At 37.3% G+C, this 24,885-nt stretch overlaps 1 protein-coding gene and 1 long non-coding RNA gene across 6 annotated transcripts in view; one reads left to right on the top strand and one right to left on the bottom strand.

Moving 5' to 3' along the window:
- LOC138757565 (uncharacterized) overlaps positions 1-17,779 on the top strand; it is a 96,106-nt gene extending 78,327 nt beyond the window's left edge. The window contains exon 3 of the long non-coding RNA XR_011353700.1: positions 14,734-17,779. This is a non-coding gene — a long non-coding RNA (uncharacterized lncRNA). The remainder of the gene's footprint in view (positions 1-14,733) is intronic.
- ldb2a (LIM domain binding 2a) overlaps positions 1-24,885 on the bottom strand; it is a 576,008-nt gene that overhangs the window by 11,088 nt on the left and 540,035 nt on the right. For 4 of the 5 annotated variants that reach the window (XM_069925127.1, XM_069925126.1, XM_069925128.1 and 1 more), the window contains 2 exons: positions 17,053-17,142; positions 15,761-15,909 (listed from right to left, as the gene is read on the bottom strand). In XM_069925127.1, coding sequence (XP_069781228.1) covers positions 15,761-15,909; positions 17,053-17,142 — 239 coding nt within the window. The remainder of the gene's footprint in view (positions 1-15,760; positions 15,910-17,052; positions 17,143-24,885) is intronic. The other variant, XM_069925131.1, reaches the window with a different exon arrangement.

Genomic DNA, 24,885 nt, shown 5'->3' with positions numbered 1-24,885 from the left:
TATTACTAAAACCAACTTAGCAAACTTTAATTGGGAATCTGGCAACAATAATTTAGGAGTAACACTTTCAAAATTTTCCTAACAAAAGTAATTCAGGATTTAAAGGAAAATTTGCTCATGTTATCCATTGTAGAAATTTACTAATAGAAACCCAGAAAGGGTTAACACACCTAATTTATAACAGAATGAAAGTGCAAAACCAGGTTTACAGAGATGGAACGAGATAGGAGTCGGATCTAGGTTTTGCAATAATGGAAATGTTTTACTGAATGGCGTTTGGATAGCATGACATAATTATAAATGTAAGATATGGATTAGTTCAATATAATTTTCTACATCAATTATATCTTACACCACAGAAATTGCATAGTCCAAAATCTGAACTATCAGATGCTTTTCAGATGTGGGACAGAAATAGGAATGTTTTTACATGTTACATGGTCGTGTGTGAAGGTGAGACCTTTTTAGCAGGATATTACCAAAATATTAACAAGGGGTGGCCTTCACATGCAACCCTGAACTTTATCTTTTGGATAACTTTATTGAAATAAGCAATAAATTAACTAAATTCCAAATTTCATTCATTAAAATAGCCTTAGCAGTGGCTAAGAAATGTATTGTAATTACTTGGAAATCCGACTCACTTCTACATATACCACAAAGGACTGCAGAGACTGCATACCTATGGAAAAAAATTGCATATAACTTAAAGAACAAATATGACATGCTTGTTAAGATATGGCAGCTAGATTTGGATCATATAGGGGCCTAATTATAACTAGAACTACAATAATAAAAACCATAATAACAGATGCTGCTATAGTATAAATACAAGTGCCATCACCATATAGAATTTATTTTTATGGTTAATATAAATGCGAGCCTTGACGGTATGTGAATTTATATTACAAAAAGGAGGGGGTGGGAGGGGAGGGATGGATTATTTTGTAAGAAAAAGTTTTTCACGCACACACAAATATATATGTATATAATTGATATTAAGTATATTTATGGGAAAAAATAAAACATTCAAAAAAATTTGTCTATTTTCAGTGTAAAAACTAAATTTGCATAAAAGTGAAGTTTCATGTGAACACAATTCCATCAATGTATGTTAACTTTCCTTTTAAGATTGTGAAAGATCAATTTACTTATGTAGGTATTATAGTTACAAGAAAATTTTATTACCCTATTAAAATATGTAAAACAGCATTTAATGCAGTGCTGACCCTTGTCCACTTTTTTGGAGAGCCGCATTAACTCTATCAAAATGAATATTTTGCCTAAATTTTTATATCTTTTTCAGACTTTTCCAACTTTAATTCCTAAATCTGTTTTTGACTCATTAGACCATTTTGTCGTCCTATATATTGGAAGAGTAAATGACCACAATTAAGTAAAATTCACCTTCAGAAATCTAAAAGAAATTGAGGTATTGGCACTGCCTAATTTACAATTTAATTGTTAGGTGGCTAATATGTGCAACCTTATGTTTTGGATACACTTTCATAAACGACTTGACTGTCCATTGTGGGAAGCCACACAGTTGCTTACAGTTAAAAATCTCTCCATTCCAGCTTTTCTTGGATCATAATTTTTTCTTTAGATAAATCTATTGATAATCTGGTTGTTAAGCACACTCTAAGGAATGTTGCCGGGGTTTCAGGGTTTGAGATACAGGGAACGGTTGAGCAGGCTGGGACTTTATTCTCTGGAGTGTAGAAGGTTAAGGGTGATTTGATAGAGATATTCTAAGTAAAAAGGGGGACGGACAGAGTCAATGTGGATAGGCTTTTTCCACTGAGAAAGGAGGGGATTCAAACAACAGGGCAAGGATTGAGAATAAAAGGGGAAAGTTTAAGGGAAACATGAGGGGAAATTTCTTCATTCAGAGGGTGATGGGGGTATGGAATGAACTACTGGCGGTGGTGGTGGAAGCAAGATCGATGTTAATATTCAAGGATAGGTTGGATAGTTATATGGACGGGAGAGGTGTGGAGGGTTATGGCCCAAATGTGGGTCAGTTGGACTAGTGGGAGATGATGTTCGGCACGGACTAGTAGGGCCAAACTGGTCTGTTTCTGTGCGGTAAATGGTTATATGGATATGGGTCCAGTTCAGAAAAGATTTTGGATTTTATGGTTTTTTTCTTTCAAGCCCTATTCTATCCAATTATTTCTTCTAACCTTCCTTGCACGGTTCTGCAGTTCAAGAATAGTATAGACTGGGTATTAAGTGTTTTAAAGATCTTTTTGTTGATAATTGCTTTGCATCATTTGAACAACTTTCTGAAAAGTTCAATCTACCTAATAATCCATTTTTTTTAGATACTTGCAAAACAGACATTTTTTCCACTCCCAGATACCTAACTTTCTTGGTGTACCTGATATAAACATTGTTGATGTGTTTTTTTTTTAAATTTACAGCCCACTCTTAAATGTTTAATATCTGTTATTTATGATAAGATGGCAAGTTTAAGATCTGCCCCTCTTCATAAAATTAAATCTGCATGGGAACAGGATTTAAATCTTTCATTGTTGGATGAGGTTTGGGATTTAATCCTTAAATTAGTTAATTCCACATCCCTCTGTGCCCATCATTGTTTGTTGCAATTTAAAGTTGTGCATAGGGCTCAAGTGTCCAAAGCTAAATTATCTTGTTTTTATCTAGATGTAAATTCTTGTTGCGATAAATGTAAGAGAGATGAAGCCTCCCTTATTTGGACGTGCCCTAGCCTTGAAAAATACTGGAGGGATATTTTCCAAATCCTATCCTATCCTATCCTTAATCCCTAATTTAAACCTTGAATCTGGTTGCTCTCTTTGGTATCACTGGAGAGGATGTCGTCTGTTTTACCCCAATTAAATCTCAGGTTCTGTCTTTTGCCTCTCTTGGCCAGATGTGTGATATTACTAAAATGGAGGAATTCTGCCCCACCCACTCATGCTCAGTGATTGAGGAATATTATTGTCTCTTTAAATCTAGCAAAGATTTATTATTCTGTTAGTAACTTAGACTTAGGGTTTCAAAACCTATGGGACCTTTCCCGAACAACTTTCAGGACCTCTAGTTTTATAATAAATCCTGAATTTCAACACTATCATTTTACTCCAGGCATAAGCCATATTTTAATTATAGAACTTTGGCTTGGTAATGGGATAAAGAGATGGGAGAAAATGAAAATGCAGTATAATAGGGTAAAATTAGATGTTCTGTTACTTTATAGATGTTTTCTGTAAATTCTGTTGATTTCATTATATTTGACATCTTTGTTGTGCATTTTACAAATCTTCTGTATATAGCTGTTTACTTATGTAAAATTTAAAATGTAATAAAAATATTTAGGAAGAAAAAAAGAGATGGTATGTGATTTTTTTAGTTGGATCCTTTTCAAGGGGTAAGAAAGAGTGGGTGCCTGAGTTGTAATGTCTGGCCTTGCTTGGCAAGGTAGAGTCAGTGCACCATACCACAATGGCACAACCCATGTCAGCAGGTTGGATAGTGAGGTTTTTTGGTGTGGAGAGAGTGGAGGGCAAAGTGTTCCAAGGGGTAAAATTAGAATAAGTGAGGAGCATGATGAACAAGTCGAGATGGTTAATGTCTCAGCAAAGTTGGAAATATAAAGATCCAAGGTGGACAGAAGACTAAAATGAGGTTTTCAAAAGGAAAAAGTCTAGACAGGAGAGGGGTCTTCAGTTGGGGGGGAGGGGTAAGCATCTTGGTGGAAGAAATAAGCACTGAGACAGAGACGATGGAAGAAGAGATCAGCATTGCAGCTTGTATGGAACTCATTGAGATGTGAGTGAAGGAACAAAGATGAGGCCTCTACTGATGACAGTGTTTAGACTTGAGAGAGGAAGGTAAAGACCCAGCAGGAATTAGAGTGGAGGTCAGCTGGGTGAAGGATCTCAGAGTTGGGGGGACTGGAGGGTCAGGGAGAAGAAGAAAATTGGGGTGGTCAAGTTGGAGGCAGAGGATTGAGGGGGATTTGGGGAGAAAAGACTAAAGGCCTAGATATGTTGGGAGAAAGGGGGAGCTCAAAGGAGTAGATTGAGGTGAGTAGGGAGAGGTGTGAGGGAATAAGTGGTGATGGGGGCGGAGGTGGGTGAGCCAATGGGATTCAGTAGCAGAGGCATCCAAAGTACTAGCCTTGAGAGGCTGAGGTCAGTATGGGATCTTGTGAAGGTGTCAGAGAGGACACTGGTCTGGGGTACCTGCTTTGATGGAGATGTCAGGGGCTCTGGTCTGGGCTTAGCAGTGGAGGCAATTGCACTCCAGCTTATTCACTAATTTTTCATCATTTTTAAATGCTAATTTTTCAGAGCCTCTCCATTATCCTTCCTCGATCAAACCCAAACTTACCAAAATTGTATTTTAGAATAATGTGAATTATACCAGGCAGAGTATTTTTGGGGATCCTACAGCCTGGTCAGCCAGTATATCATCAACATCTTGATCAATGTATGTGCAGAGCATCATAAAAAGTTACAGCCCCACCCAAGCCTTGAATCTGCAAGTGAACAGAGGGTAGCCATCACATACAACACTTCTTCATCTTGCATTAATTAGAAGTTCAGCAACATCCACTGTATCTAAATCTGACTCTCTCCATATTAGCTCAGTGATAGCATTGTTAGTTCTGGGCCGTAAAGTTAGAAGTTGAGAGACTTAAGTTGCTAATGTAGGCTGGCACTTCAATCTAGACCTGAGAGAATACTGCACTTTCAGCTGTGTCAGGTGAAACTGTTTATGTTGTTACGAGCCCAGACGACCCCAAAACCCAGCAGCAATAGAAGTTCACCAAGACAAATGGTAACTTAAACGAAAGTTGCTTTTAATTTTCTTTAAACATAAAAACAGGATCAAACTTTAACTTATTACTATTAACTTAACCCCATTCTAATTCTAAGCACATGTATATAATGTGTAAATGTTCAGGAAAGTTCTTTGCTTTAATAGTCCAATCATTCACTTCTCACTTCTCCAAGTTCACTGGTATCAAACAATTCTTATACTGTGCACAGAATTTAGCTTTATGTATTTTCACCAGGCTCTGGTGCTTAAAGATAACTGGTTACCATTCAGGAAGGTTCTTGTTGGTTTCAGAGAGAGATTTATTGCTCATTTTATACACACACACACTGATTTCCTGAAATCAGTCACTTCAGTGTCTTAACGAAGAAACTTGCCCTATCATGTGTTTTCCAGATGATATCCTCTTCTTCCAGGTCACCAGAGTTCCTCTTGTTTCCCTTATTTTAGAAGAAACCCTCTAGCCAGCCATTTTCTCTTGTAAGGACTACAAGTATTTTCAACAGGCTGAACTCAGAACTCACAACCCATCTTCAAAATGGGGTTTTCAACAAGCCTGCCAGCGTACCATGTTGCAGCCTCAATAGCAGAAATGACTTCTTTCTGTCTCTCTCTCTCTCTCTGCTTGTAAAAACCAGACCTCCTCTCAAGGCTCCAAACCCAATCCTTGAAAGATCTTTTTCAGCACTTGAGCCCCAGGACTCTTCCTTTGCACCTATTTCTGAAGTTCCTTCCAAAGCAGTTCCATTGTCTTTTGCAAAGTCTGGCTTCAGCAAAGCTCTTGCATTTTAAATGAGATGTAAAGTGTAAGTATCTGTTTGTGAAGTGACCCACACTAAATCCCCCCACAATCCATCTCTTTTAAAAATATATTTATATATAATGTAATGTATAATGTAACCCATAACACTGTAAAATTGTAATTTGTCTTCCTCTTTTGATGTAAGCAAATAATCTTTAGATAGCATATGAGGAATGGGTTTTTCTGGTACCCTGTCCAAGATTTATCCCTCAAACAATATGACAAGATAGGAAGATAGGACCTGTCCTGTTATGTGAGTATTGTGTAGTTAAATCATATGAAGAATTTGGATGGGGATATTTCTGTGCTAACATTGAGATGTCAGACAAAATAAAATGACTGTATCCAAGTTGACCTGTAAATCAAAGTAGTACAAAACTTTTGCCACAACATATTTTTCTGCATACATTAATCAAGATGATGATGGCATACTGGTTTCTGCTATCTTTACCTCTTATGGACATTGCGAGACCTGTTGAATTCCTCCAGTATTTCTGTGCATGGTGAAGGATACCAATTATCTGTCTTGGCAGTTTTCAACCAAATAACTCAATATCAACCTCCAATTTTCAGTAGCCCCCATACCCTCTCTCCTGCTTTCCCTCATCTCTCTCTCTGTCCCCATTCACTCTTTTTCCCCTTCCCACTCTACTCCTATCTCTGCATCTTTCTCAGCCCTCTGCCCCTTCCTCCATCACTTCTAAGCTTTCTTTACTTCTCCCTCCAACATGTATTCACCCATCACCTCCCAGGTTATGCTCCTCCCCACCCCACCTTTTCATTCTGGTGTCTGACTGGCTTCTTGCTATTCCCGATCCAAAATGTTGAGTGTCTTTCTTTCTGTGGACATTGCCTAACCAGCTCTTTATAGTTTGATTAGAAGTACAGAGGTAACAATGACAAAAGTCCCAGCTGCAGGTGTGCTAAAGCAGGATAGAATCTGGTAGTACCTCAAAAATAGAAATTGAGGGGCTTATTAATGATAGATTTGCATTCAGTACATAATTTTGGAATAATTTACAAAGCTATGGTTGAAAACATTTCGGTTCAGCTTTGAACAGATGCCAGAAAAACAAAATCCATGAACATTGCAGAGAAATAGTCTGTTTTGGTGATGGTTTGGAAATGTAATCCAAACATATTTTGGGTCATATATGTGGCTAAAGTTGCAGACAATTTCAGTTAATGTCAAAGATGGATTTGATGTCGCAGAGGCAAAGCCTGTGAAGGGAGCCATAGATGGTGGTGTATCGTTAGTTCAGGTTTATTAGTTGGGGTAAAAATGGAGATCAAATAACAGAACAACACAGTGGGTGACTCTTAATTGTGAGATGAATAAAATAAAATAGTTTCAACTTTTTGCAGTGATTTTCCAGTGGACATTTGGATTAGATATCCAATAGTGCAGGCTGTGTAGTTCTAAACCTCTGAAGTTTAGTTCCAGTGAACTTAGTTGAATTCACTGAAACCAAATTATATCAGACAGTTACAAAACACCATTACTGTTTTGTTGCCTGGTTAATGCAATAGTAATTGTTATCTTTGTGCTATGAAAGTTGGGATTCACAAAATTATTGGATTAAAATGTTTTTAAAAGGATCACAACAAATGGGGGACAAAATACTGGGAAAAAAATACCCTTAAAGCACAAAATAATTGGAAGGTATATATTGTCTGCATCAGAACTGAACATTTCTGCTCTAATTTATCTAACTGTGATATTAGGTTTTTTTCTTTTCCATAAGTATGGCCTGAGTTGCTGGGTCCTACTTTAGCAAGACAGACTAAGAAGTGTAATATTAGTCTAAATGCCTCAATTAACCAAATTGACTGGATGACTCATCTCCTCTGAAACCAAGGACACACCTAGGGTTGTTCTCGCCATCTCTCTTGCCATATTTTCTTCAACTTATAACTAAATTATTTCTTTCTCAGTTCGAATTAAAGCATTTTTATTATTAAATATTTCTCTTTTTCTCTTTCCACTGACCATGATTGCCCTGCTGAGTGCATTCAGTATTTTCTATTTTTATTTTAAAAAACTATAATTGTTTGATAGATAATGCTAACAATCAAAGTAAAGCAAAAAAATATTGACTTTTGCGGACAGTTTTGTAGATGAAGGATATGCCTCATTGATTATCATACATTCTTCTTTATATTCAGACATATTAAGATCAAAAATCCCTTCATGCAGCAGGTGTGACTTGCTCACTAGAATTTGAGGTGAGACTGAAAAAGTAATCATAACCAGATGGATCGAATTACACCCCAAGCTCTTTGAAGAAAACATCCTGTTCTAATATCGTCAACACAGGAATATCAGCCATTCTGTCGAGTTAGTTGGTCAAAAAACTTATTCATAACGTGCACTCAAAAATATATGATAGAGGAAGGAGAGGAAATCATGGACACACAAACATTTTGAAATAATCTTGGAAATGGGACTTATGCCGTAGAATTAGAGGGGGTGGTGTCAGATTTTGCACCCAAATTCAGTGAGAAAGAAGATTTAGAGACACATAAGCAAGAAATGGTGAATTAGGTAAAGTAAAATAAAGTTCAATATATGATGTTGGTGGCAGCTACCAGGGATCAGTACTTAGATTCCTAGAGATTTTAATTTAATTTTTAGATTTTTTAAAAATTTAGAGATACAGCACGGTATACAGCCCTTCAGGCCCATGAGGTCGCATCGTCCAACTATGCCCCCATGTGATGAATTAACCTATTAACCTCATACATCTTTGGAATGTGGGAGGAAACCAGAGCACCCAGAGGAAATCTACGCAGACACTGGGAGGATGTACTCCTTACAGACAGTGCTGGATTTGAACCCAGGTCACTGGTGCTAACCTATGCATGAAATTACTTTGAGGCTTCATGGATTCATATATATGAATGCATGATTTAAGTCAGGAATAAGCCTGCTCCCCATTCTCAATAAGATTATGCCATCTCTGATTGTAACTTTAATGCAAGTTGAAGTTTTATCACGTCGATACTGGTTGTCAAAAGGAATTAAATAATGTTGAATTTTTGTAAGATATTGGAAAGGTCATTCTTCACTCCAACCTTTTGTAGCTAGGGTTTTACAGCTGTGGAAAGAATACAACAAAGAAATTTACCACATTAATGTTAGGGATTGTAAGTTAAGAGATTCAAAACCAGTCAAGTAAAAAGATTCCTTTTCTCCCAAGGTCAAAAGAAAAATTCACAGAGACTTTAAGGAATCTGAACTATCCACAAGGATAGAAAGTGAACTTTTTTGATTGATGCATTGAGTGCACAGGTTTTTCCAAAATTTTAACAAAATTGAATGGTAGAAGGTTCTGCTGGCACATGAAACCCATTCTGCTCAGTTAACCTACACAGGCCATAGGGAGAATGTACAAACTCCTTAGAGAGAGCGCCAGATTCAAACCCAGGTCAATGGCACTGTAATAGCACTACTACAACTATGCTGCCCAGTTTGAGGGATATCACTAAACAAATGAAATAAGTAGTTGCAATGAATCCCTACAGAGATATTTACACTTAGCTGTGAGTGGGAGAAATTGCTTTAAAGGGAATTTGAGATACTGTCAAAAAGAAAAGAAAGTGATTCAAAGAACATTCTGAGAAATCACCATCGACAAAGGCTGAAAGTGTTTTGTTACGTCACAGACCAGAGGCCACAGAAATTCACCAAGAGACTGTTATTGTTTTTCTTTTAAAACAATATATTTATTAATAACTACAAATAATATAACATCTTACTTAAATTTACCCCAACTATGTGCGAATATGCGTGTGTCTGTGTGTGTGTGATACCCAAACTATTACAACTTAGGCACAATTCTGGGAAGTCATTCCCAAAGTTCAGTCTTAGAAATCCTGTGTTGAAACTCAGACTTCTAAACTGATGCCAAGAAGTAATCACAAATGAAGTGGGAGAGACCGAGTGACTGGTCTGCTGAAAACTCATGAATCTTTGTCAAGTTTCTTGGTGAGAAATATCCTTTCAGACGAACATTTGTCACAACTCCCCTTTTACTTGCGTAGGGGAAATGAAACGTGACTTCCACGATGCTCTCAAAACCCAGATACGGGTCAAGCAAAGTGGCCTTTCCTTTGGACACAGTGGTTCAATAATTCCTGACAGGGAGAATTGTCCATTTCACAAAGTCATTCTACCTCCATGCTCATCTGATGGCTGGTCAATAATGAAATACTGTTCTTTAAGTGCCCCACTCACATGACTCTCTCACCACCTGTTTTCCTAGATAAACAACCATTGTTCTTTCTCTTCTTCCAGAGTATCAACTTTATATATAGTCTGCACTTGATGGTGCCATCCAGTCTCACCACAACTGTGAATGGTTGCAGCCTGTCTTCCTTCTTCTTCTTCTTCTTTGGCTTGGCTTCGCGGACGAAGATTTAAGGAGGGGGTAAATGTCCACGTCAGCTGCAGGCTCGTTTGTGGCTGACAAGTCCGATGCGGGACAGGCAGACACGGTTGCAGCGGTTGCAGGGGAAAATTGGTTGGTTGGGGTTGGGTGTTGGGTTTTTCCTCCTTTGCCTTTTGTCAGTGAGGTGGGCTCTGCGGTCTTCTTCAAAGGAGGTTGCTGCCCGCCAAACTGTGAGGCGCCAAGATGCACGGTTTGAGGCGATATCAGCCCACTGGCGATGGTCAATGTGGCAGGCACCAAGAGATTTCTTTAGGCAGTCCTTGTACCTTTTCTTTGGTGCACCTCTGTCACGGTGGCCAGTGGAGAGCTCGCCATATAACACGATCTTGGGAAGGCGATGGTCCTCCATTCTGGAGACGTGACCCATCCAGCGCAGCTGGATCTTCAGCAGCGTGGACTCGATGCTGTCGACCTCTGCCATCTCAAGTACTTCGACGTTAGGGATGAAAGCGCTCCAATGAATGTTGAGGATGGAGCGGAGACAACGCTGGTGGAAACGTTCTAGGAGCCGTAGGTGATGCCGGTAGAGGACCCATGATTCGGAGCCGAACAGGAGTGTGGGTATGACAACAGCTCTGTATACGCTTATCTTTGTGAGGTTTTTCAGTTGGTTGTTTTTCCAGACTCTTTTGTGTAGTCTTCCAAAGGCGCTATTTGCCTTGGCGAGTCTGTTGTCTATCTCATTGTCGATCCTTGCATCTGATGAAATGGTGCAGCCGAGATAGGTAAACTGGTTGACCGTTTTGAGTTTTGTGTGCCCGATGGAGATGTGGGGGGGCTGGTAGTCATGGTGGGAAGCTGACTGATGGAGGACCTCAGTTTTCTTCAGGCTGACTTCCAGGCCAAACATTTTGGCAGTTTCCGCAAAACAGGACGTCAAGCGCTGAAGAGCTGGCTCTGAATGGGCAACTAAAGCGGCATCGTCTGCAAAGAGTAGTTCACGGACAAGTTGCTCTTGTGTCTTGGTGTGAGCTTGCAGGCGCCTCAGATTGAAGAGACTGCCATCCGTGCGGTACCGGATGTAAACAGCGTCTTCATTGTTGAGGTCTTTCATGGCTTGGTTCAGCATCATGCTGAAGAAGATTGAAAAGAGGGTTGGTGCGAGAACACAGCCTTGCTTCACGCCATTGTTAATGGAGAAGGGTTCAGAGAGCCTTTACTAACCCTTAAAGTGACAGATACACTAAATGAAATGGGAGCTCAATAGTTTTTTTTAAATCAAAGATTAGAATTTGACCTTGGAATTAAACCTTCAGCCAAAAGCAATGATCTTTAAAATGGTTTGCTCCCTTTATATTTTCCAACAGGAATTTTTCTTTTCTATAGCTTCTATCAATACTATTTTATTTTGGAAGATCCTATCTCATTCTTTCTCTTTCTTCAAATCTAATCTAGCAGACATTAGTTACAAAACCTTTTGTGTAATTTATTTAATCTCTCTATCTCCTCAGGTCTTTTCCTCTTCAGAGATATAATCATGAATTGCCAGTCTTTAACAAAATTATTCCTCCTTTTCTTCAAACACCATTGGCTTTACATTGTTGCAGAAGTTGTTGATATCTCTGAAATCATTTTAGGTCTATTAAATAGAGGGTAATGTGCTCTTCTCTCAGCAGTGAAGAAAATGGGAGTTCACTGAGAACTCAGGTCCAAACTCTGCCACAGAACTTGCACTAAAAATAATAATTTGAGCAAACTTTTCCTACTTTCATAGAGCAATTGTCATCATCAGATATATGTATAACTGCTAAGATATCAAGACTAGCAGTCTACAGACATAGCTTTGGTCAACAAGATTTGCCTTCTACTGGTATTTAGAGATTTACATAATCACCATCTTAATATATTGCTTTATCCAATGTGGGATCAGATTTAATTGACTAATGATATAATAAATTCTCAATGTGCATAAACTGAGCTGATAAATTTATTGGAAAATGTCAGAAAACAGCAAATATTCATCAAATCTGGGGTGGCATGGTTAGTGTAGCAGTTAGCGCAACACCATTACAGTGCCATCGATTGGGACCAAGGTTTGAATCCTGCAGTCTGTAAGGATTTTGTACATTTTCCCCTTGACTGTGTGGGTTTTCCCCGGGGCTCCGGTTTCCTCCCGCTGTTCAAAACATACTGGGGTATCGGTTAATTGGGTGTCATGGACTCATGGGCCAAAATGGCTGTTAACGTGCTGTATGTCTAAATTTAATTGCTTAAATAACAAAATAAAACACAGGTACTAATGAAAAATGACTGTAAACAGATCAACTTTATTAAGACAAGAACTGGACCATCTGTCAGACATTAATACTCATTTGGATTGGTAATGAAATGATCAAGGTTCTTAGACTGAATCACTTCAACAGATTTCTTTCAGGTCCCAATAATTAGTTTATTCATGAAATAAACATGACTGCACCAATCCCAAGAGAGCATTCTGCTAATTTCATTGTATCAGCAAGCTACAAGCAAATTTTCTTTTTAAAATATTTTTATTGATGTTTACATTATGAACAGTTGAACAGTGTTGTTATATATTGTATTGTAACATTCAAATGAAGAAGGAAACACAACCAAAAAAAAACCTATAATTCAAAACCCTGACCACTAAGCAAGGTTAAAAGCTGACATGTAGGAGTCAAGTGACAACAACCTGGAGATGGACAGAACAGCACCAAAGCTTCAGAACAACCCTAATTCTTTAGGTTATGATAATAATCCATAAATGTGTTCCACATCTTTTGGAAGTTAATATTTGAATCTTTAATAACATATCTAATTTCTTTCTAAACTTAAACAAATCTTAATTTCATTTAACCATTGAGTGGGTATACGTAGGTGGAGTATTGTCTTTCCATTTAATCAAGATTGCATGTCTGGCTATCAATGAAGTAAAAGATAAAATTAGGTTTTGAGTCAATAAAACATCATCATCTTGAAATGATCTGAATAAAGTAATTAAAGGGCAAGGTTCCAATTTCAACTTGAGAATCACAGATAATGTTTGAAAGATATCTTTCCAAAATTTTTCTAGACTAGGGGAAATCCAGAACATGTGAACCAAAGAAGCATCACCAATTTCACATAAAGGAATTATATCTGAATAAAAATGAGACAATTTAACTTCAGACATATGTACTCTGTGGACCACTTTAAATTGCAACAAATAGTATAGAGAACAAAAGGAAGTAGTATTAATCAGATTACAAATAGAGTCCAAAACCTCATCCAAGAATGAAAGTTTGTTCCTAATTGTTCTTGATTTTAACTAACAAGGCTATTCTTAAATCAAGCATATTATTATAAATAAGAGATATTAAACCTCTATGAGAAAGTTGTAAATCGTGAGATTGAACAAAATGTCTAACTTGTAAATATCTAAAAAAAATGAATGTTTGGTCAGTTAAATTTTACCACCAATTGTTCAAAGGAAGCAAATTTATTTCTAATAAAAAGGTGTTTAAAACATTTAATATCCAATCTGTGCTAGTCATTAAAGACAGTATCTTGCAAAGAAGGTTGAAAAAGATGATTAGATATAATAGGCTGGCAAGAGAAAAGCTCTGAAATCCCCAAAACCTTTTAAATTGTACATATATTTTCAAACTATGTCTAATTATCGGATTATCAGTTAGTTTATATAAAGAGGATAAAAAAAAGACCCTAGAATTGCCAACATAGAAGTACTTTTATCAAAATTCAGTTCCATTTCCACCCATGGAGGGTGGTCAAATAGATTATAGTAATGTAGGAAAAGAAGCAAGTTTCATATATTGACTGCCCAATAATAAAAACTAAAATTAGGAAACACTATCCACCATTCCTTTTAGCTTTTTGAAGATGGGGTGTTTTCCTTGCCATATGTAGGAAGATATAAATGAATCAAGTGAGTCAAAAAGGATTTGGGAATAGATTGGAAAAGATACAAAAATTTATGTAAAATGTTCATTTCAATAGAATTGATGCGACCAATCATAGGAATTAAGGTGACCATCTCGATAACAGTAATTTGACCTGATTAAATAAAGTAGAAAAATTTTCCTTAAAAAAATGTTTATTACTCCTAGTAATTGTAATACTGAGATAGGTAAATTGATCCTTCACAATTTTAAAAGGGAAATTAGAATATCTTCGTACAGGTATAGAACAGATATAAAAGTTCACTTTTATGCAGATTCAACTTGTACCAGAAAACTAACTAATATGAGAAAGCAAACTAATGTGCTTGGTCAAGAAATGACTGGATTAGATACAAAAAGCAAAAGATCATCTGCATAGAAGGAAACCTTGTGTTCAATGCCATTCCTATGGATCTCTACTTTCACGAAGAGCAATTGCCAGAGGTTGTCCTTTAAGTCCATTACTTTTTGACTTGGTATTATTAGCAATAAGGAAATTTTTAAGTAGAATGATTCTGTCCTCATTTTTCATTCAATTGCAACTTCACTCCAGCAATCACCAATGACTGGTGCTGAGGAATGGAAACATTAACCTTTTTTAAGTTGCAGAGGCTAATTACAATATCCCACTGTCACCTGGGCTTGGAAGAGTGACCTCAGCTTGGACATAGGGAATGAAAGGTAGAACCTTCTTGGTTTGAACTGCTCAATCACTTGCTGAGTGAATATGTTTTAATTATCAAAGTAATTTTCTTTCTTTTTCCCCTTTCAGTACTTCTGGGAATTTACCTGTTCTGGAGCAGAAGAGGACAATATTTAGGATGTAATGTGGAGCCATTAAGCTGAACTGTGCGTAGAAGAGGCTGGGCATTTCAAGTTGAGCCACGGTGGAGATGCTGTCCTGAGGATTTGGATGAAGCCCTGCTGTAGCTGCTGCTAGAGGAGGGAGGACTCTGTGGGTCTCAATTATTTTGTTGCAGCCACTTTATTTTTCAAGAAAACTAATTTTCCCCCCAGTTTTTCACATTTAAATGTGTGTATTCTTTTTTAAAAAAACCCTGCTTTAACACATTGTGCTGGTGGTGAGGTTGGAGGAGATGGCAAGGAGCTGTAAATGAATGAGGTGCAGCTACTTTTTAAAGGATCTATGAAGGGCAGTTCCTGGGCCTAGGTGCTTTTGTAGAATGTGAAAAAGGTGGGGCATTGGGAGAGGTAGACCTACTATCACTTTAGCACTTTGCTGCTCTGTATTGAGGTCAGTATCTTACTTCAGAGTTCAAATGTTGCTTTGGTTAGGCATCTGAGTAAGGTTGTTCAGCAAATAAAAGCAGATCCATGGCAGATAGAAAATTGGCATAACTATTATTGCATTCCACTGTTTGCAACCACGATAAAGGAGTATTTTACTTAGTTTAAAAGTTCTCCATTTAAAATAAGGGATCACAGTATGTACAATGTTACCAAGCTACTTTTGCTGTTGTTATTTTTGCTTTTAACTTTCAGACATGTACACTCAATTATGAGTTATCTCACATAAGATGCAAGTGCTTATGGAACAAAGCAAAATATAAGACAAACATGACTGAAATTTTTTTTAAAAAATTTGCTTTGTGTTGGAAGAGCTCAGGTTGAAACTGGTTATTTTCTGGATCTTAGGAGATAAAGGTTACTGACAAAAGATGACATAAAGACAAAACAAACTATTTCAGCAGTGTTTTGAAGTAACTAGTCAAGTCACTAGTTATTCGTAAATATGCAATTAGTAGTGGCCAGACACAGAAAAGAAAGGAGATGCTTACAGGTACCTGACTGGAGAGACTGAAATTCCCCGCAGGGCCCTTTTTCTTGCTGTTCATGCTGTTGATATTTCCTGCACTGCTGTTTGAAGTGCTGCTTGCTGAGTTCTTTCTCTTTCTTCGCTTATTTGTCTGTTGTCTGGTTGGTTCTGCTGTGGAAAACAAAACAAAAACATGCCAGGATCATGGCTTTGACATCATGTTAATCTTTGAGTGCTCAAGGCTAATTAGTTTTACCTTTTCCTGACTGGCTAAATATGAGGAGCTGCTTAGTCAAGTGCAACATGGTTAACGTTAAATTTTGTGTAATGTTATAATATTCTTTATCCTGACATTTGCTCTGCTAACTCTCTTTAATGTGCTCATGAACTTATAAAGTTATAATTAATCTTACTCAATAGTACTTTTTCCTGGTCCCACAATCTTATGCCACCAAAGTGATGTTTTAATAGATTATTTCATATCACCATTCTTTCTCTTCCTGGATGTTTATGTGAAATTGTTAGTGAATTTCCTGCTGGCCAGGTGATTCGAGTTCTGAGCTGGTTTGAGTTGGCCTCAAAATTATGATAGGATCATTTATAACTGGATTTTTCCTTCAGCTTGATGGCTAATTAGGGGATCTCCACAAAAATAAAGGCATTATGAAGATTTTCCCCACAAGGCTATGCTTTTAAAATACTTTATAACTTCTACATATCAATCATCTGAAGTTTTTTCCTCCCAAAATGTGCCATGTGACAACACTGCTTCTCAATAGACTAGCAGGAGGTGAAAATGGTGAGAAAGGCACAATGCCAGATTTTACTTTAGAAAAGTCTCAGCTGCAAACTCCAAAATGAACATGGCTGCTAAAGCCATCTCTAACTTGGAACCACTGGAGTATGAATAATGCACAAATGACCCAGCTTCAACATTGGCAGAAGATTTCCTTTAGTTATTCCATAATAATAGTGTAAAGATTTTCCAACTGTTATTTCTAGCAAAACTCCAAATTTGTTCTTTTAGAACATGTGTAAACTAAAATTAGAAATATGGTAAATGTTCTCACTTTATTCACAGCACTTTTTTAAAAAAAAGAGTATCCAAAGGACATCTTCCTCTGTATTTACCTTGAAATTGGTCAAACTAACAGTTACATGTTAATAAATAAACCTGTGGTCCAAGTCATAGTACTGGATGTGAAAACCATTCAAACCTCCAAGATTAGTTTTATTGTTCTCCCACCATCTTTGTTATTTTATACAATATGTACTACAAATTATTTCAAAAATAATTAAATGTTGTTTTCTTACCGTTATGCGCTGGACGCGCTGAACGAGGTTGTGGGGTTGAGGCGGTGTGACGTAGGAGAAAGGGTATTACAGCTGATTGTGAGGTTCGACCTGAAGGATTACAGCATCATGGGACAGGTATTTTACTCTTACATGGTTATGAATTGCAGAGCTTTTACTGGTTCATATAAGTTTGTATAATTTTTTTGCTATTTTTGCAGATTAATTTTCTCTATTTTTCTCCTCATTCCCCCAATTCCTCCAAGCCACTTACAAGCCAAGGGCTAAAGAGCAGGTAAATAATCTGTCTGTGAGGGCCACCACAAGTCTGCCTACTAGAGGACCTGGAGACTGCAGTCCCTTTGATTTTCCCTCCCCTTCTATGGGGAGGCATCTGCCCACCACCTTCCCATGATAGCACAGATGAGATTCAAAACTCAGCTCCATGGGGTTTAAAACGTTCACCCTAACAACACCATGACACCGTGCACTGGTACTCCAAAGTACAGTACTGAGTCACTGCACTTTTTGTTGTAGGATGGTTTCCAAATTATATCTATTTCACATTTTGCATGCAGTATAAAAATAAAATGATGAGAACAGTTTGCAAATTAACTACCTTTAATAATACATTAGATTTGCTACATGGTAAATGTGAAACAATGGGAAATGTTTCAACTTTAAAGATTTTAAATAACCAGAGGATTGGCATCAACTCTGGTACAATAAGTCACCTGGATACACGACATTACCAAAGTATTCTCTTTGACATTTATTTTTCAAAATACTTTATTTTTCAAAAAAAATAACAATTACATTTCAATAAAAATATACATGAAAATATTGAATATATATATGTATTTTGTATGAAGCAAAAGAAAAAAAACATTAAAAACTCTAACTCTATGCCCTTCTGTTCCATGCTTTATGAAACATCTTTTCGTTCACTGTCAAAGCTCAGAGTTTAAATTAACCTCAGGATTCAGGGAGAGATTCTTTTCGAATTTAGCAACGTTATTAAAGTTGGGCACCAACAAAGTTCAAGTATGGTTGCCATGTTACAAGAAATGTATCATACTTGTTCCTTAAATTGTATGTTATTTTTCCCATTGGTATACAACTATCCATCTTTGCTATCCACTTTGCCAAGGTATGACTTCCATGTGATTGCAATACACTTTTTGGTCACTGCTAGTGCAATTTTAACAAACAAAATATGAAAATCTCTAAGATCATTACTTATGTCTATAAAATTGCCTAACAAATAAACTATTAATAACTTTTGTAACCAATTCTGGATCATCTGGGAAGATCACCCTTGTAATTCTTGTTAATACTTCAGAAATTCCTTGCCAAGAAGGTCTAACCTTCACACATGACTAAATTGAATGAAAGAATGTTCCTTCCTCTATTTCACACCTAAAACACAATTCTGGTTTAGATTTGTACAACTTCTGTGGAGTGAGATATAGCTGATGTAAAAAAAAATGAGCCAACCATTATCTTCCATTAATAGTTGAAGTTACACTATCCGTAGTCCATTCAGACCAGGATTGTTCTGATATTGCAACACCTAAGTCGGATTCCCACCTTTCCCTTGATCTCTGCAGACCAGGTTTACCATTTTCTAAATGAAGAACAAAATACATTTTGGTTATACATATGGGTATATTACCCATAAAAGTGTTTGTTCCATTTCACTAACTTCTGGAGGAGTCGATGCCTATCCCTTTCATTCCCTCAGGAAAGCGCTCAGTTGAAGGAAACATAAAGATGTTCTATTAGGTATACTGTTTGTTCAAATTACATCAAAACACCCTCTTTATCATGGTCCGCTATACAATGTATACCCTTTTGTAACCAGATGTTTAGAATTCTGTTACCCATATTCATAGGTAACAATACACTGTTACATAATGGAGCTCCTAGCGAAATACCCACTTTTTTCCCAAAACATTCATTAATTTCTTGCCATATTTTCATCATATATACCAAGATAGGGTTATTTGTCTTCCTTTTTATTGATTTAATGCTCCATTTATAAATAAAGTCTTTAGCTGTTGCTTCATTTATAGAATGTAGCCCAGTTTGGTAAATTCTCTTCAAAAAAGGATGCTAAAAAACTTGCTTGTGCAGCCAGATAATCTTTTTTAAAGTCTGTGCTCTCCAAATTTATAATCCCAGGTTAATTTTATATAATGCAATTCTGGACACTTTTTTATTCCATAGGAATTGTCTTTCTTGATTGTTTAACAATTTGAAAAAGTTCTTAGGTAAAGCTATAGATAATGATTGGAACAAGTATTGAAATCTCGGCATCACTTTCATCTCTACATAACTCACTCTTCCTATTAGTGTTATTGGCCAATCCTTCCATTTTGTAAATCCTGTTCTCTTTTACTAAGCAGAAGATCATAATTAAGCTACAAAAATTTTGCAAATTATTGTCTGTTACTACTAAATATTTAATCCCATCTTATTTGCATTTAAACCTACTGCCTCTTTTAAATCTTTCATAATCATGGTTTGTTAAGGGCATTATTTCACTTTTGTCCATATTAACCTTATAACCAGACACTGTACCATATTTTCTGAGGGTCTCCTGTAACTTTTTCAAGGACCCTCTGGATCTGACAAATATAATAATACATCATCTGCAAATAAACTAATTTTATGCTAATCTTGTCTGACCATGAAGCCCTTAATCTCTTCTAATAATTTCAGCCAAAGGTTCAATTGCTATGAATAAACAATGCTGGAGACAGAGGGCATCCTTGCCTATTCAATCTACTCAAAGGGAATATTGTTGACATCTGACTATTCGTAATTATCTTTGCCTGTTAACTGTGATATAATGCCTTAATCCAATTGATGAATCCTCTTCCTGCACCAGATTTCTCCAATGTTTTAAACAAAAATGACCATTCTAATCGGTCAAATTCTTTTTCTGTGTTCAGAAAAACTGTAATACTTGGATTACGCCCCAGTTTTGCCATGCGTATTATATTAAACAGTTTTGCTAGATTATTTGCTGAATGTCTACCCTTTACAAATCCCACCTGGTTCAGATATTTTACTTTCTGTTGATATTGCCCCAGCCTATTCGCTAATGCCTTTGCTACAATTTTGTAGTCAGCATTAAGAAGAGAAATCAGCCTATATGACAACATTTTTAATGGTTCTCTGTTCTTTTTGGTAATATCATAATTGTCAATGTTGAAAAAGATTCCAGAAGTGTCTGTATTTCCACCGTTCAATCCAACAAATCCATCAGTAATGGCATTAACATATCTTTACATTCTTCATAGAACTCAGGCGGAAACCTCTCCCAGAGACTGGTTAGCCGCAATGTGCTCAATGCTTTCTCAATCTCTTCCCTTGTAAAAGTGCCATCTAGGTCATTTCTATAATTTTCATCCAATCGAGAAAGTTCAACCCCTTCTAAGAACTCACATGTTTCCTTTTCATCCCCTGGTATATCCGACTTGTAAAGTTCAGGTATCATTTCTTTCTTTCTGATTATATATAATAACATTGACATTGGAATCCTTCTGTATTGCACTGATCACTCTTGCTGACTCTTCTGCCTTTAATTGCCATGTCAGCACCTTAGGAGCCCATTTTCCCAGTTCATAATAATTCTGCCACGTCTGAAGTATTGTTTTTTCCACTCTACACTTGTACGGAATTATAATTTTTTTTTGTTTTCCATTGTTCTATATTTATCCTGTTCATCTGTTCTTTGATATTCTTTTTCTAGTTCAAATATCACTCTTTGCAAATTATTTAATTCTGTATTTATATTCTCACTTCACATTTTTTGTAAATGAAATAATTTGACTTCTTAAAAAAAGTCTTCATTGTATCCAATATTAAAAAGTTGTCAGTTGATCCCAAATTTGTTTCACAGAAGATTTCTATTTTTCATCTAATAAATTGTTTAAAATCCTCCTGCTTTAACATTATGGGGTTGAAATGCTATCTATAAACACCTTCCTGTTTCTCAGCTATTGAAATAGTCAGAGTAAGTGGTGAATGATCAGAAAGTATCCTCAATAAATAGAGTAAAATCTCGTTAGAACGTGGTAGTTGGGGTCCAAGATTTCATACTGCGTTACAGTCGAGTCGCGGAACAGATGCATGTGTGTCAGAGTTGCCACAGGTAATCAAACCCAAATAGCCACCCTCCTTGCTGCCGACAGCCCCCCGGTGCGGGGCGTCAGGGCTGGAGCGGACGGTGCGGGACTTCGGGGCACAAAGTCCCGTGCCAGCTGCCTCACCCCTGACGTCCCGCGCCGGGGGGCTGTCAGCAGCAAGGAGGGTGGCTGTCAGGTGGCTGCCCCTGCCCCGACTCAGGATCCGGCATTTGCTCCATAGCACCTCTACCTACTGCGGACCTTTTAGGTGGCAGAACACCGCTTTCAGCGCTGCCACCTGAATGTCCCTTCGCAGACACCCTCAGCCAGCTCCAGTGCTGCATTCTCCCGGTGATTCCACCTGAAAGCGGCTTATAGCTAACAATTTCAATGAAAGAAAGCAACTTATTTGCAAAGTTTGGGGTCTACAGACACCCGCGCTATAAGCGATTCCATGGATTAATGAATCGCGTTCTAATGAGGTTTCACTGTATTCTGACTTCATCATCCTACCTTTTAGTCAGTCCAACAGTAAAAATAAATCGATTCTTGTATGTGAATCATGTACTTTTGAGTAGAAAGAACCCTGGAAACCTGCGAAGAAAGTTCATAGAATCCTCTAGGGATGAAGAAGAAAAACCCCACCCTCAAGCACCATCTTTAAAACAAACTTCCGTCCTGAGAACAATACTCCCCTTAGACCAGAGTCTACACCCTGCTGTTACTTTATTCAACATTCAACATTTCCCCAAGCTCTCCACAAAGTATCAATAAGATTATCATTACTTAATAAATATCAAATGACTCAAAAAAAATATCTTAGTCCATAAAAATACAATCTTCATAAGGTTCTCTTCCAAAGTCATTTTTCTTTATAAAGTCCATGAACAAATTCTTCTGCCTCTTGCTTTGTCTTGAAAAACCACGGTTGCCTTCCGACACCTCCACCCGTAAAATTACCAGTAAACCATGGAGTACCAGAGATTCTTCGTCCAGAGTTGCCGCTTGACCTTATCAAGTTCTTTTCTTTTCTACGACCACTGGGCTGAAAACTTGGAAAAATGTGACCTCTTTTCCATCCCATTTCAGTGGGGCATTATTCATTTTAGAGTCCTCAAATGTTGCTCGATCCCTGAAGCTCAACAGTCTCACAAGGACCATTCAAGAACATGCATCCTCATTTCTTCTATGTCCAAAGGTTTGATGGGCTCTCTCAATCCATACTTGTCCACCAAGTGATTCAGCATGAAGTACATCAAGAATCCAGGTTTCAAAGAATTTAACCGCATCTCTTCCTTCCGAACCTTCTTTTAAACCAATTATTTGTATATTATTTCATTTGCTAATGTTCTCCATATAATCAATCGTATCAAGGAGCATTTGTTTATCAATCACCCACTGTTTTACTTGGTCATGCAGTTCTTCCAATTTCTTATTGTGCTTTCCTAAGTCTCTTTCAGCACTGTTCATTCGTTCCATTAAATCGGTGATTGTTGACTCACACATTTTTGATCAAGTCCGCTAAATCTTTCATCACTCCTTAAACTTTTGCAAACCGTGTTTTTAGGGCTTCCATCCCTGATAGGATTGCCTGTAATTCTCGAGCAGAAGTTCCTGAAGTTGAGGGAGCTCCCTTCGAACTATCAGTTGATGTTGCAGGTGAACTCGGAGCTTTTTCCGACCTTGTTTTTGATTTTTTTTTTCCAGTCATCTTTGTTAGTTATTAACATAAGCAAACTTTTGTAACAGAAAAACTCAAAGAAGTACTTTTGAGTCATCTTTTAAAAACTTTTCATGGAGAGCTCAGCCAAAGCACATCTGGCCAGTCTTGTTGCCTGGCCATGGCCCCCTTTGACATTTATTGAATGCACGTGCACTAGCAGAAGATTTTTTATAATGTACGATTATCACTTTTGATATGAATTTTAATTGGAAAAACTGGGTGTAATGGAGGATTAAAACCATGTACTCAGATGCTTTTTGCTTATGTGGAACTGACGACACTGGGTCCACACGCAGGTCACCTTACTTTCAGAACTAGCAGATGTAATTAAACTCAGCCATGGGGACTTATCTGAAGATACACTTTGAAATGGAATTCCACCGTGAGGCCCAGGGAAAGCAGTTGTCAAATACGACACTCTGAAATTGACGTATTGGTCACAACCTGTCTTGCTCAAGAAGTTTTAATGAGTCCTTGTATCTACGAGATAAACCAGGATATCATAGCATCCTGCTCCATAATAATTAATCTTCTAAATTGTAGAATAGTATGCTCAGCTTTGATTTTGACTGACAAATGTTAGAGGGAGTGGGTGCATGATTAATTGTTTTTGGGGTATAAAAGTCTGTGGTCCTGCTGCTGAAGTTTAGACTCTCCGAGGGGTGGGAACACCCCTTGTCAAGAAGGAAGAACAGCCAGAGTCCGAGCAACGTCCCGGTCGGGGGAGGTGGAGAAGCTGCTACCAGCGCCCTGACAACCTACTACAAGTGTGCAGTTGTTGCCTCGCTTCGGCAGTTGGGACCAGTCCAAGCGTTGATAAGTATAGTTGGGAAGGGCTTGCATATTGTAGTGTGAAATCAGCTTTTGAATTAGTAATAAACATTTGTATAAACTGAACTGCTCTCGGTGTGTGTGTCTATTTTCTTTCGGTAGCTCAAACACTGTGACCAATCTAAAATGAACAAAATGAGAGGTATAAGTTTACCCAAGACACTGGGTCATATCAGCCTACATGATAAGTGATGTTCCTGATTTAGACAGACATACATATAGCATGGTAACAGGCCCTTTTGGCCCACGAGCCTGTGTTGCACAAATACACACAAATGACTTATACCTCTGGTACATTTGTGAACGATTGATTAGTTAATGATTTTTTTTTTCATGAGGAAGTGGAATGTACTGTCCTTGCAGGCAGTTCTCTGATCCATGCTTCTGTTTACGGATAAAAGTGCTGAGACAGAGCCTGAATAGATGGGTTGAATCTCTTAATTTGCTAACTTGCAGAAATCTTTTGTATTCTCATATTCATTAAATAACCTCATCATAGGTGGTTTACAGGTTACAATGGTTGTTGGTCAGAGTGTTCTTTTTACTTCAGTTTCCTCCCAGACTGCATGTAAAACAGCCGCTTATAATGACTTACTTCGGATAAGACCTGCAACAATTCAACCCACATTAATTTGTGAGACACTATTTTGGAGCCAAATGCAGCATCAGAATAATTAATTGATTGGGCAAAGTTTGGTCTTCCTGACTAGTTACAAAATTCCTGGTCTTACCAATTTGGTGTGTTTCTCATTTAAGTCTCTCACCTGACTCAAGTCAATACCAGAATGTCTTCAATTCCAAAATCTTAATAGGCATGCAAAATAACTTCGATAAAATTCTACATCAACATTCAATGAAGACGATGGCAAAACAAAATTCAGTAGAGATTCTATCTATCCTGTAAAGATTGGCCTAATTTCACGTGAAATTCAATGTGAATCACCATTGAATCATTTCTGAAGATAGATTACCTTTGAATTCTTGTGTTGTTGCTCCTTGATTGAATGCTGCCAATTTATTTACCTCTTAATTTTTTTCAAACGTGTGTCAAGGATAGGCAGTAGATGTATATAGTAAAAAGCTTATTCAGATTCAACAATTTTTAATTGATTGCCCACATTTAACTCCATTTATTAAGAGATACATTGATCTAAATTAAAACAA

Source organism: Narcine bancroftii, chromosome 3 (assembly GCF_036971445.1).
Source record: "Narcine bancroftii isolate sNarBan1 chromosome 3, sNarBan1.hap1, whole genome shotgun sequence".
NCBI lineage: Eukaryota > Metazoa > Chordata > Chondrichthyes > Torpediniformes > Narcinidae > Narcine > Narcine bancroftii.
The sequence above is the reverse complement of the archived record's forward strand: the minus strand, read 5'-3'. Positions and strand labels throughout refer to the sequence as shown.